This window comes from Saccopteryx leptura, chromosome 1 (assembly GCF_036850995.1).
Source record: "Saccopteryx leptura isolate mSacLep1 chromosome 1, mSacLep1_pri_phased_curated, whole genome shotgun sequence".
In the NCBI taxonomy this organism is placed as follows: Eukaryota; Metazoa; Chordata; class Mammalia; order Chiroptera; family Emballonuridae; genus Saccopteryx; species Saccopteryx leptura.
The window spans coordinates 328,638,475-328,652,968 of NC_089503.1; the positions used below are offsets into that span (position 1 = coordinate 328,638,475).

General features: G+C 38.4%; 1 protein-coding gene across 1 annotated transcript in view; it reads right to left on the minus strand.

Annotated features, from left to right (window-relative positions):
- FHL5 (four and a half LIM domains 5) overlaps positions 1 to 14,494 on the minus strand; it is a 40,926-nt gene that overhangs the window by 3,852 nt on the left and 22,580 nt on the right. Inside the window, exons 2-5 of the mRNA XM_066358853.1 lie at positions 10,177 to 10,347; positions 9,172 to 9,346; positions 8,115 to 8,284; positions 4,195 to 4,381 (exon numbers count right to left, since the gene is read on the minus strand). Coding sequence (XP_066214950.1) covers positions 4,195 to 4,381; positions 8,115 to 8,284; positions 9,172 to 9,346; positions 10,177 to 10,335 — 691 coding nt within the window. The 5' untranslated portion in view covers positions 10,336 to 10,347. The remainder of the gene's footprint in view (positions 1 to 4,194; positions 4,382 to 8,114; positions 8,285 to 9,171; positions 9,347 to 10,176; positions 10,348 to 14,494) is intronic.

The window sequence follows — 14,494 nt, forward strand, 5'->3', positions numbered from 1 at the left end:
TATTCCATGTTTAAATTTTACTTAGAATAAAGTCCCATGGTTATATTGTGGTTTGGGACACATCTCCAAAAGCCCCAAATAGAGAATTTCATACAGATTATCATGTAGCTAGCGTAGCATGATGACCTTATTACCTTGCCTCGAGACAACTACAGCCTAGGCTTGTGAGAAAGACCTTTGATCATTCTGAGACCATGCTATCCAATGATTCGTTTCTAAGAGGTGCCTTGTCAGCCTCCACCACTTGGGCCTCATTTGAGCCGTAGTATTTCTAAGAAAGGTAGAATTTGAGTCTTCAGTGTGACACTATCTCTATATCTCTAGTACAAATCCGGGGCACAGTTTAAAGAATTGATTTTAAGGATTTGTAAAAATGGAAAAATGTCTAAGAATTGGGTCTTTTTTATTAGCCAAGGTTTCTTCTCCGAGTGATCTGGTATTATGAACATCCTGTGATTTGCTTATCACACAATTGAGTGAGGTTAAAATAATTCACGTGCTGATTTCACATATAATTCACAAATATTCCATTTGGGATAGTAAAGCCCTTTATATGTGTTACTTCATATAGCTCCTTCCTCACCTTCATGGGGTAGCTATTATCACTAAGCCTACTTTGTATATGAAAATTGACAGAAGACTTCAACCACTTGCCCAAATCACCCAGCTGGTAAGTGGCAGATCTGGATTCAATCCTAGGTCATCTGGGTTCAGAACCCATGCTCTTAACTCCACCAAATTCAGCTGAAATTTATCTTTTATAAAAAAACATAACCTAGGCCTGACCTGTGGTGGCGCAATGGATAAAGCATTGACCTGGAAATGCTGAGGTCGCCAGTTCAAAACCCTGGGCTTGCCTGGTCAAGGCACATATGGGAGTTGATGCTTCCAGCTCCTCCCCCCTTCTCTCTCTCTGTCTCTCTCTCCTCTCTCTCCCTCTCTGTCTCTCTCTCTCTCCTCTCTAAAAAAAAAAAAAATGAGTTAAAAAAAAACCCAAAAAACATAACCTGAAACAGCATCCCTTTTGAAAATTATAATATTTAAAACCCTTTTCAATTTAAATTAGCAGAACTAAAAGAAAGCTAAAATGTAATCCTGTTCAACTTCTTATTTGGAAAAGAAGACAAATGAGGACCTCAGAGGTGAACGGTTTGCCCACTGTCACAGAGCAGTCAGGCCAGGACCAAGGTGATCTTCCCCTGGTCTGGAGTTCTCGCTCTATCAAGCTGCTTCAATTATTCCAGAAAAGGATTAATCCTATCTTGGAGGAGGAGAAAAAAATAGCTTTACATTGAGTTTGTTCAGATGACTTAAATTCATTGTGATGAGAGTTAAAATAAATTATACCAGGTGACTTAAGATTTAGTTAATATAAAATAGTATTTTGAAAACATTCAACATAGTTCCATATGGTGACATGTTGTTTGCATGAATGTGCAACGTTGAGAAGATAAATATTGTATACATGTCTGCATAAGAATTCCCTATGGTAAATTAGTTCAATAGCTCAGTTTTAAAGAAGCGCTACTGTGGGATTTATATATAAGTTTAAGAATTAAATAAAAAATATTAAAGTGAGTTCAAAGTTTTGTCAGCATTATAGGCTCTGGTATCCCTCAGTCACAGACCCCAAAGAAGATAAAGATAATTAGCAAAAGACTGATTATTCTAAATTAAATATATAATTCTGCATTTGGATTACTTTTGGGTCAACTCTCTGGTTCCTGATCATCCTTATGTTACACGCAGAACAATGCGGTTTTGCTGTCTGAAACCTAAAGAGCTGGGCTCTGCGATCAACCAGCTACAACCCATGAGGAAAAAAATTTCTGAGACACATGGGGTCTATTATGGATCCAAATTGAAACTCATCCAGTCCAGGGCTCAGGGTGGCTCTTTGCAGACTAATATTAGCCATTTAGGTCCCCAGAAAGTTTTAAAATTCATTTTGAGTCATTTAATTTCTCATTTCCTTATGGAAGCTCCCCTTTTTTCTGATGAATTCAAGAAAAATGCTCTAGAATAAGCTGACTGAATCTGTTGGGTTGTGACTGCAGGTTCTACTAAGGAGATAGTGGAACTCCAGGTATTGCATTTCTGGAAGTCCCATATTCTAGACAACATCAGTGACGACAATGGCTTACGTAGTCTCTGGACTGCAGGAGTTGCCAGATGTGTAAAAGGCAGGAAAGTAGATTGGTTAAGAGTCCAAGCTTTGGAGCTTGATTGTCTGGAATTGCCCTAGCAAGGGCTGAAAAGTGATGTAGCTGAAGTGATAAAAACAAGGTGTGAGAAACAGAGAGGACATGCCCTGAGCAATGGGACAACCTCTTCCCTCCATATGACATCGACCTGGCTCTGGAGTGTAAGGGCAGTTTGCGCCCTCGGCAGGATTTTATATTACCTTACGTTACATTACATTGCTTCCAGACATGTGCGGGCTAAACAAAACATGGCTGCTGGCCAGATGCCGCCCGTGGGCCGGTGTGAGATTCTGAACACCACGGTGCCCCAGACAGGCAAGCAGGTGAGGCTTGCTTTCCGCCTGCCAGTCAGTGAAAGACTGCCACGCTGGGTTTGCAGCAAAACTCTGTCCTTTCTCCAAAAATGCTTAATTTTCAACTCTTATTTTGTGATATATTTGAAGATGGAGGAGAAGGAAACCTGGGTTTCTCAGCTGCCATGTTAGCTTTAGTTCTTTCACTATGAGATAAGTATTTTAGAAGCGTCCCTGAGGAAAATATAATGTTTTTTTATTTTTATGTTTTTGCCTTGAAAATCTATTTAACACCGATCTACCATTTATGTTATTTTCAAATCATGTCTCATGTACTTTATTTCTTCCTACAATGCTTTCTTGTTTTACTTTGTCTATTCATAATTAAAACTTATTGCAAAGAAATAGAAAATAATACATGTGTTAGAAGCATCTTAAAATGAACTTTAACTGATTCTAACCTTTGCTCCCCTAATCAGTTCAGATTTAGATTTTTGTTCAATACTTATTATATTTACTTAAAACTATTAAGCAGGATTTTGATATATAGATATTTTTGACAGGGACAGAGAGAGGGACAGATAGGGACAGACAGGAAGGGAGAGAGAGGAAAAGCATCAATTCTTTGCTGTGATGTTTTAGCTTTTTTTTCTGAAGCTGGAAATGGGGAGAGACAGTCAGACAGACTCCTGCATGCGCCCGACCGGGATCCACCTGGCACGCCCACCAGGGGCGACGCTCTGCCCACCAGGGGGCGATGCTCTGCCCCTCCGGGGTGTCGCTCTGCCGCGACCAGAGCTATTCTAGCGCCTGGGGCAGAGGCCAAGGAGCCATCCCCAGCGCCCAGGCCATCTTTGCTCCAATGGAGCCTTGGCTGCGGGAGGGGAAGAGAGAGAGAGGAAGGAGGGGGGGTGGAGAAGCAAATGGGTGCTTCTCCTATGTGCCCTGGCTGGGAATCGAACCCGGGTCCCCCGCATGCCAGGCCGACGCTCTACCGCTGAGCCAACCGGCCAGGGCCTTGTTTTAGCTTTTTATTGATTGCTTTCTCATATGTGCTTTGACTGGGGGGCTTCAGCAGAGTGAGTTACCTCTTGCTCAAACCTAAGACCTTGGGCTTCAAGCCAGTGACCTTTGGGCTGACTCCAGCAACCATGGGGTCATGTCTATAATACCATGCTGAAGCTGACGACCCAGCGCTGAAGCTGGTGACCCCACACTCAACTGGTGACCCTGTGTTCAAGCCGGATATGCCGCACTTAAGCCAGCTACCTTGGGATTTTGAACCTGGGCCTTCTGTGTCCCAGTCTGACACCCCATCCATTGTGCTACCACCTGGTCAGGCAGGATTTTGATTTTTAAGTATCCCTTTCTCCCTCTCAAATCCTTAAAGGTTCACCCTCAGATCAGACCTACTCATAAAGATCTCTGACCTTGCAACTCATCCCGTTCTCCTCTTTTCCTGAACTATTACTTTATTGAGCATCAGTACCATTATGTTTAGCTTTAATTACCCTCTATAAAGCATAGCTACCCTAATTATACTCTATAATTGCCTTTAGTGGTGTGTATAATATGTATATTTGTGTATGTTGGGTTTATCTTGAAAAGATTACCTTTTTTTAACTTGCACTTTCAAAATGAACATATAGCATTCACATAGCCGTAACTGTCTCATGGTAGGGTGGTATTAAACTCACCAGTAATGGGTTTGCTGCAGGCTACACACTTTTTGGCAAAAAGATGGTTGTAGCAGTCCAGGCAGAATGGATAATCATCTCTGGACATAAACTCTTCTTCACAGAGCTCTTTCCTACAGCCACTACACAGAAAACACTCTTTATGCCATGGCTGGCCATGAAATGTTACCCCACCTGAAGTTATCGCCTGCCAAAGGATCAGAAAAAAAGTTAATGACGATGGGAGCCACTGTAATTTAGACCTTTTGTGATTCTCTTCTATGTCCACAAATACTTCTTTGGGCTACTCAATCACCCTGTGTCAGGCTATCTTTTTCCTATGATTTATCTGAGTTGCTATGAGAAGCAATCGGCTCTAGGAATTAGACTGAACTGGTGATAAATATCCTAACTTTTCTCCCATACTGTAACAGAAAAGATGCAAAGCCATAATGAATCCAGAAAGGTAGAAAAGAAGTTGGCTGTTGATTCCTTTGCTTACCTTTCTATGACTTTCTCATTGGTCTTCAAAGATCTGCCATTAGAGCTAAGATATTTTCTATACTGTGTTCTTATTTCCATGTTTACCTTTTAAGGTTGCTGGAGGTGGGGGGGGGGGTCCTGAAGGCTTGACTCCAGGCTCAAGAATACCCACCAGTAACAAACCTGAATGAAATTGATAAGCACCATCATCTGCTAATAATGGCTAAAACTTTTTGAGTGATTTTTCAGAATTCAACCCCGTGCTAAGGAATGACCTTTTTTTTTTTTCTATTCTCAACATCCCTATATAGGAGGGACTATTATCATTTCTGCTTAAGAGATGAGCAGCTACTTGGTGTTAGAGTGGTTGTCACTTGCCAGAATCGCACAAAGTGAGCATTCAAATTGGCATCTGACTCCACAGCCCATGTGATGAAACAATACAATACCAAGGCAACGTAACTTTGATATAGTAAACAATCAGTCCTTGTCAAATGAATGAATAAACACCAAGGGGAAAAAGTGTTGAGAAAGCAATTCCAGCATTGTATTTAGCATAGTTCTGTGTGCAACTATGTGAGTTTTCAGCTTTAGGGCTCTAAGTAATGAGCCCTGGTTGCCAACTGAGCCTTAATGTGTGATGTGCTAAAGTTTTGTCAGAAATGGTTATTATTCTTCCAAAATATAATATCTTTTTCTAGAGTAGTTTAATCTATGGATTCTACTTTTTAAAAGGCAGTGACATCGTCCTTTAGAATCAGATGGGTAAATGCTAGACAACTCTTCTTGTGTAACAATTTATAAGTCATATCATCTTTCAGAACCATGGCTAAAGACCTGGGGTAGATGTGCAATGTGTTCATGTAAATGTCTTATAATGACTGAAGAAATGTTGTATCTCAGGTGGTTCTTGTCATCTTTGTATTTAAATTTACTAGATATAAAAATGTAGAGCCGATTCTAAGCCACCATACTGTTGACAAATTAAAAAATGTTTTGTCTGTGATACAGAGTTTTTGAAAGATTATTCTAAAGATATTGTAAAATATAACAACAAATATCTTAAGAATTAAAGGTATTTGAAAGACAAATTATTTTTCCTAAAAGAAAATGGAACGTGTACTATTCTAAGTAAGTAAATGGGAAACACAACGATGTGTGTGAACACAAGCAATTTAAAATACTCCCTACTGATTTCCAAATGCCTTACGGTAGGCACAGCAGAACTCAAGATTCCTTTGATTTGTTTGTTCAAATGATTAACTTCAATGCTTAAAAGATTCAAACTTGAAAAATGTATTCACAGCAAAATAAAACTTGATATGTACAGCAAAGACTGATTAATTAGGGAGAAGACACTCTGACACATGAAAAATAGTCTGCTTGTGAATATGTTCCTTTTGAAGAATCACGTGGGCTAAGATGAAGTCTAATATCTAAACTTCGTTTTTGCCACTGATTGATCCCAGGATTTAGATCAGATTTCTTCTCTGACAAAGTGGAAGTAATAATAATTATACATTCCGTAGATAACAGCTGATGAATTGTAGAATACTCTCTTTGAAGCTTGAGAAGTTTCAATTCAAAGCATCTGTAGTGTGAGATGCTTGCTTTTAGGTAGAAAATTTTAGTTTCACAAAATAAAATCTATTAAAAATGTTTAAGGGCTTGATTGTCAAATAGTTTCTGTCTATTTTGTTTTAGAGTTAATCTTTGGTTGGATGGAACTATCGATAATTGATTTTCTTCAGCTGAGGTTATCTTGATGAGTGACATTTATATTCAGCTTTTCTGAAGAGACTCATGGCTCAAAAAAATTAAATATAGAAAATAAGCTGGCATGTCATGGCCTGCCTACTACCCAATATAAACATTTCATAAATTTTTGGTGACCTCAAAATATGTCCTAAAAATAGGACAGACTCCTATAACCTGGGAAGTGCCAGTGCTTTGGCCTTAGAGAGTTCTTAGTGGTTGATGTACTAGAGAAGTTTCCCTCTTGAATCTTTATAGTATCGAAAGAAATTATAAATTATGTGCCCAATAGAGGATTTTAAGATAATTCTCATAAATCTCATGAATATCATACTTTAAGGTAAATCTTTAAGAAACAACATACAAATAGCCAGTTTAGTTATCCCTCAAAATAATGAGATAAATCTATCTATTTTTTTTATAGCACCTGTTTCTAAATGTATGTTCTTGACTCTGGTAATTCTTTGGAACTTCACATAGTACAGGGTCATAGGGTCTGACTGTTGCTTTTAACGTTGTTTTCTAAGTCATTGTTCCTGGCAGTGTAATGGAAGTCTCTGGATATAAGATGTTATGTTACGATCATTTTTAATTTTCAGCCATTATTATCAAGCAATTTAGGAATTATAACAGGGGTTTATTGATGCTTCCTCAAATGCAGTTATGGTATTTTAAAAATACCTAGAAAATTACTAAGTGTATGTTTGTGTGCATGTGTGTTTGTATATGCAGTATGTAGAGAAAGTGCAAATGAGACTTCTAGTTGTCCAGATGCAAGTATACAAAAGGTCTTAAAAGACTTAGTAAAGTATCCCATATATCAAAAGTATTCAGAAATCACTGTACTAATTTTTATGATTCAGTTTTATCATAATTTATAGTGCTGTCTTAAACTTATAATGCCTCATAGGTCAAGGATTTCTTTGGTAACATCAATATATATTTTATGGACTACAAACAGGTCTTTATAAAGGTGATAGAAATCAATGACTTTTCACAAAGAAAACTTAGAAGATAAAAAATGGACAAACTTAAAAAAAATGGACAAACTTTACTTAAAAAATGACCTTTTTTTTTTTTTTTTCTATTGGCAAACATGTTTGGAATAGAAATCCACATTGAAAGGCCCTACGTGATACTCGTACTGGAAGTGAAGGAAACCACTCAAAGCTCCTCGTCTTCTTTCTGTCTAATGACTTTCCTTCACGGGGTCCTCACTCTCTGGAGCCTACCTACCTACTCTTTAGAAACAGAAGCTCCATGCCGAGAAAACATTTGTGCTGCTGAGGCATAATGTGTGAGGAGTTAAGCATCTTGTTTATATTGGTTCACTTTATCCCTTTGGGGGACAAATCCACATTTCTCTAAAATTAAATGGATCAAAAAATTATTTTCTTTGCAAAATTTTGTTTAAAGAGAGATATGTATTCTCTACTAGAAGGCATGAAATCTAGTGTAAAGCAGTAACTGGAAGTGAAGGGTCAAGTCACTTGAGATTTTAAAATATTCATGTTCTGGGTGGAATTTCATAGTGAAAAACATAGACGGCCATCCTTACTCTGACAGGTCGTGTGATGGGACATGGTGGAAGTCATACCAGCAGAAATGTATAAAGACAGATAAAACGTGGTGTATCAGTTCATTTCAAATAAAAAGCAGTGGTCTGGAAGTTTCCACAAGCTTCATCCTTTTTTGATAATTACCTTCTTACAAAAGCTGCAGTAGTGAGCCAACTCCTTCTCAAAACACTGCACACAGTAATTGCCACTCTCTTTGGAAATCAACGGTTTAGTTCCTATTGGCTGTCGGCAGTGCTCACACACAAAGCAGGTTTCATGCCAGTAGTTTCCCTTAAATTCCATCTTGCGGGAACCTGTACCCCCAATGTAAGAACCTGTTATTACAGATCAAACATAGCTTTATTTTCTTTTAAGCAAAGTTTTGTCAAATTACTTTAAAATATACTATATGTGAATGTTAAGATGATAAACTACTAGCCTTCATTAAAAAAATGTTTTGTCGGTTTTCAAAATATTTATCTGGGGGAGTAAAAGTAAACAGCATTCAGCCATGATGATGGTTAATACTCTTTCCCTGAAAATTCTTGTGTTCTGTAAGCTACAATGTTGAGATGTGAAAGCATTTTATGTAGAGACTCTGAAAGGCTGCGTGTGGTTTAGATAAGTTGGACCATAATCATCACTACAAGAATATCAGAAAATGCCAGAGACTCAAACTCCTGAGATGGATGATGTGAGTTACGATTTCCTAGAAAGTCTTTGAATCCAATATAAGACAATCAGAGAGAATCGTGTTCTTATCCTGCTATCTATACAGATTGAGAAGAGGACCAAAGCTTAGAGAATCACAGCTTGCCTAAAAGTATAATGATTTATGTGGATCCTTGCTTCCCTCGGAGAGAACGAAGCCTGCCATTGGTTAGATCTAGGACAGGGCGTTTAATGCAGTGTTGGTATTATTAGTATAGATTTTAGCTATATTCTATGACTCACCTTCCAGTTCAAAATGTTTCTATGACTTACTACATATGTTTATGAAAATATATAGAACACTGTAACTAACCCATTCAAGACAAAAATAATATTTTTACTTCTACAGTACACTAAATGAGATCAAGAGCTAGCAAGAAAGGTGTTTTTTTTCAGAAGCGGGTTTTGTTGTTAGCTACTATGCTCTTCCTGAGCTTAATTCAAGGCATCCTGGCATCAGTTAGAGGCCAGAACGCCCTTTTGATCTTACCGGGCATGATGGTCTTCTTGCAGTGGAAGCACTTGGAGGAGCACTCGTTAGAATAGCACTCGGAGCATAGCAGGAGCTCATCCTTGGCAGCGAAAGGCTTTTCCACCAAAGAGTGATTGCATCTGGCACAGTTGAAGCATCTTTCATGCCAGTGCCTGCCTTTATAACAAAGATCCTTTGAGACAGTGAACAAAAGTTAATTAAATGTGTTTGCGCTGAAACAGGGCATTCTATAAGACAGAATTAAACACTTCTGGGTTTCTGGTGCTGGTAGGTAGTGCTGGTAGCTTGAGGAAACGTTGCTGTTAGTACTATTACCCATAGATAAGAGACTTTCTGGAGCAATTAAGAGCTAGAGATTGGGGCTTTCTTGGTTGGTCAATAAAGACAAATAGAAAATAAATAGACCTTTTCCTATCTCTTCATATGTCTGCTGCCTTCTTTTTACAAGAGAGGTTTTTCACTGAACAATCTTTACTTTTAGGTTGCTATATCTTATTATTATTTGAGAATTAACAGAATCTGAACACTACCTAACTAAAACAAAGATAAAAAAAAAATGAAGAAGAAAAGGGAAAAAATACAATAATGTGTTTTGTGGGAGGAATGAGTTGCGCATTTGAAAGGTAGCCGGGCACAGTGGGTGTGGAGATAAGGTTGGTTTGAAGTCAGAAAATATAGATTTTTGAATCTATACACATCTAATTATTTATTTATACTCTTGTGATTTTAGAAATAACTGAATATTTTATCTCTGTAACTTGAGGCAAATAACCTCTTTAATATTTAACATCCCAAACTACTTCCTAAAATCACCATGACGATTAAACTATATTTGAAATCTTATAGTGCTAAGCATAGCGCATGGAACTTAATTGATGGTAACTTTGAATATCCGTTTACCCAGTAGCAGCAGGATTATGAGTTCACTAGAGGAAAAGAGGCATTCCAAGCATCTGTCTGCTGCTCATATGCAATACTTATGTGAACTGAGGTAAGACCTACCTTAGAATCTGATTCAATTACTTCTTTGCACTCCTCACAATAGTTACAAAAAACACGATCATAACATGAAATGCAGTATGGATTGCCATCCTTTAACATAAACTTCTTCCCAAGAAGTGGTTTTGTGCAGTATTGACAGTCAAATCCAGAAGCTGTCATTCTGGCTCAATCCTATGAATAAGAAAATGATTCAAACATATAAAAGCAAATTTTGTTGATAGGAGAAATTACAAAGCCTTAATACAATAAGAATCAAGTACTGGAATAAATTTATATTTTCTTAAGAGAAAATTCATCAATTTAGGAAAGTATGCTGTAGTCATGGTGACACTTGGACTGACTTAGATAGGGCCACACTCCCATCTTAGCAGTTCTTGCATGTTTTGCTAACAAAATGCATCAAGCTAGCAACCAGATTGTGAAAAATACACTGCATTCATCATTCATTAAATGTGGAATTCAATGAGAATGTGATACGTGTTGAAATAGACAGTTTCAGCTCAGGGATATAAATATGAACTGTTGATAAGGGCTTTCACTAACTGTCATCACTATCTTTTTTTTTTTTTTTTGTATTTTGTATTTTTCTGAAGTTGGAAACGGGGAGTCAGTCAGACAGACTCCCGCATGCACCTGACCGGGATCCACCCGGCATGCCCACCAGGGGGCGATGCTCTGCCCATCTGGGGCGTTACTCTGTTGCAACCAGAGCCATTCTAGTGCCTGAGGCAGAAGTCATGGAGCCATCCTCAGCGCCGGGCCAACTTTGTTCCAATGGAGCCTTGGCTGCGGGAGGGGAAGAGAGAGAGAGAGAGAAGAAGGAGAGGGGGAGGGGTGGAGAAGCAGATGGGCGCTTCTCCTGTGTGCCCTGGCTGGGAATCAAACCCGGGACTCCTGCACGTCAGGCCAATGCTCTACCACTGAGGCAACCGGCCAGGGCCATCACTTACTATCTTACTGGAGAGTTCTGGAATGAAATTCCATGGAAATAAGAACAGTCTTTTTTGGATACAAAAGATGGCAGCGGAGTAGGCGGACACACAGACGCCCAGCTCTCAACACCAAACTGGAATACAAATCAATTTAGGAAAAATCAGCATGAAAAACCAACACTGAACTGCAAGAACAGCTCTCAAAAACCAAGGAGCAAAGAGGAAGACACAATAATCCTGGTAAGGAGTGCCTGAATCTCCTCTACTTACAGGAACGGAAGGGGGGGGGTGAGGCTGAGAGCCCAGAGAGGATTTCACAGAGGAAAAAGAACAGAAACTACTGCTCACAGCCACTTACCTGGCGACCAGGGAGCAAGGTGGGTTGAAAAGACCAGCTTATCTCCCAAGTGGAAAGGACAGGGAGAGGGACAGACTGTGAGGGGCTAAGGTATGCAAGAAACGTAATAAAAAAGCTGACTCATTCGTGCTGGAGGCGGCCATAGCTGGGGGAGGGACTGAACCTTTCACAAAACAAAGCTGAAGTGCTTCCGGATCAGAGATCTCTGGACATCTATCCAGCTCCAATCAGCACAACAAGACACAGCTGAAAACAAGAAGTGGGGAGGAGGGGCAGTAACTCAGGTCTCCATGGAGATCTGAGATACACCACCCCCTACTGAAGCTGAGAAAAAACCCTGCCCCCAGTGAGATTAGTTGGTGGAAGAGACCTTCAGCGTCTCAGGTTACACCCACAGCATTCCTGGTTACAGTTTCAAGGAAGCCCCCTGCTGAGATCAGTTAACAAGACTATCACCTGTTAAGAAAACAAACAAATCAAGACTTCAAAGCTGCCCAAATCCAAAAGTGGATTACAAATAATAGCTGATACCAACCCAAGAAGACCTAGAAATAACACAACTGAAATCTGGAGGCAGACTAAAACACCATGATGAGAAGACAAAGGAGTGCAACCCAAATGAAACCACAAGAGACACCTATGAGAGATGAGCTGAGTGATATGGAAATAATTAAACTTCCAGATGCGGAGTTCAAAATAATGATTGTAAGGATGCTTAGGAATCTTAGAACAACAATGGAGGGGCAGTTTGAAAACCTAAATAAAGAAATAGCAAGTATAAAAAAGAACCAGTCAGAGATGACAAATACAATATCGGAAATAAAGACCACAATGGAAGGAATTAAAAACAGGATAGATAGAGCAGAGGATCGAATCAGTGAGTTAGAGGACAACTGGAATGAAGGCATGAAAGCAGAGAAGAAAAGAGAAAAGAGACTCAAAAAGTCAGAGGAAACTCTTAGAGAGCTCTGTGACAACATGAAGAGAAATAACATCCGCATCATAGGGGTTCCTGAAGAAGAAGAAAAGGAACAAGGGATAGAGACTTTGTTCAATCATATCATAGCTGAAAATTTCCCTAAATTAATGCAAGAGAAACTCTCACAAGTCCAAGAAGCACAGAGGACTCCATTAAAGAGAAACCCAAAGAAACCTACACCAAGACACATCATAATTAAAATACCAAAGCTAAGCGATAAAGAGAAAATATTAAAAGCTGCAAGAGAAAAAAAAGTTATCACCTACAAAGGAGCCCCCATAAGGATATCATCCGACTTCTCAACAGAAACACTTGAGGCCAGAAGGGAATGGCAAGAAATATTCAAAGTAATGCAGAACAAGAACCTACAACCAAGACTACTTTATCCAGCAAGGCTATCGTTTAAAATCGAAGGAGATATAAAAAGCTTCCCAGACAAAAAACAACTCAAGGAATTCATTACAACCAAACCAATGCTGCAGGAAATGTTAAGGGGCCTGTTGTAAACAGATCAAAGTGGGAAAAGAATATAGCAAAAAAGGAATACACCTTTAAAGAAGAAAATGGCAATAAACAACTACATATCAATAATAACCTTAAATGTAAATGGATTAAATGATCCAATCAAAAGACATAGGGTAGCTGCGTGGATAAGAAAACAGGACCCATACATATGTTGTCTACAAGAGACACACCTTAGAACAAAAGACACACATAGATTGAAGGTAAAAGGTTGGAAAAAAATATTTCATGCAAATGGAAATGAAAAAAAAAACTGGGGTAGCAATACTTATATCAGACAAATTGGACTTTAAAACAAAGGATATAGTAAGAGATAAAGAAGGCCACTACATAATGATAAAGGGAGTAATCCAACAGGAAGATATAACTATTATAAATATCTATGCACATAATATACGAGCACCCAAATATATAAAACAGACTTTGATGGATTTAAAGGGCGAGATCAACAGCAATACTATAATAGTAGGAGATTTCAATACCCCACTAACATCACTAGATAGATCCTCAAGAAAGAAAATTAACAAAGAAACAGCAGACTTATTGGAAACACTAGATCAACTCGACTTAATAGATATCTTCAGATCCTTTCACCCTAAAGCAGCAGAATATACATTCTTTTCAAGTGCTCATGGTATATTCTCTAGGATAGACCACATGTTAGGGCACAAAAGTGCTCTCAACAAATTTAAGAAAACTGAAATCATATCAAGCACTTTCTCCGATCACAACGGCATGAAACTAGAAATGAATCACAGCAGAAAAGCTCAAAAATTCTCAAACACATGGAAACTAAATAGCAGGGTGTTAAATAATGAATGGATTAAGAATGAGATCAAAGAAGAAATAAAAAAATTCCTAGAAACGAATGACAATGAGCATACAACAACTCAAAATTTATGGGACACAGTGAAAGCAGTGCTGAGAGGGAAGTTCATAGCACTACAGGCACACTTTCAGAAGCTAGAAAAAGCTCAAATAAACAACTTAACCCTGCATCTAAAAGAATTAGAAAAAGAACAGCAAGTAAAGCCCAAATGTAGTAGAAGGAAGAAAATAATAAAGATCAGAGCAGAAATAAATGACATAGAGGCTAAAGAAACAATACAGAGGATCAATGAAACTAGGAGCTGGTTCTTTGAAAAGGTAAACAAGATTGATGAACCTTTAAGTAGACTCACCAAGAAAAAGAGAGAGAGGACTCAAATAAATAAAATTAGAAATGAGAGAGGAGAAATAACAACTGACACAACAGAAATACAAAATATTGTAAGAAAATACTATGAAGAACTGTATGCCAAAAAACTAGACAACCTAGATGAAATGGACAAATTCCTTGAAACATACAATCTTCCAAAAATCAATCTGGAAGAATCAGAAAACCTAAACAGACCAATTACAACAAATGAGATCGAAACAGTTATCAAAAAACTCCCAACAAAGAAAAGTCCGGGCCCGATGGCTTCACAACGAAATTCTACCAAATATTCAAAGAAGAACTAACTCCTATCCTTCTCAAACTATTTC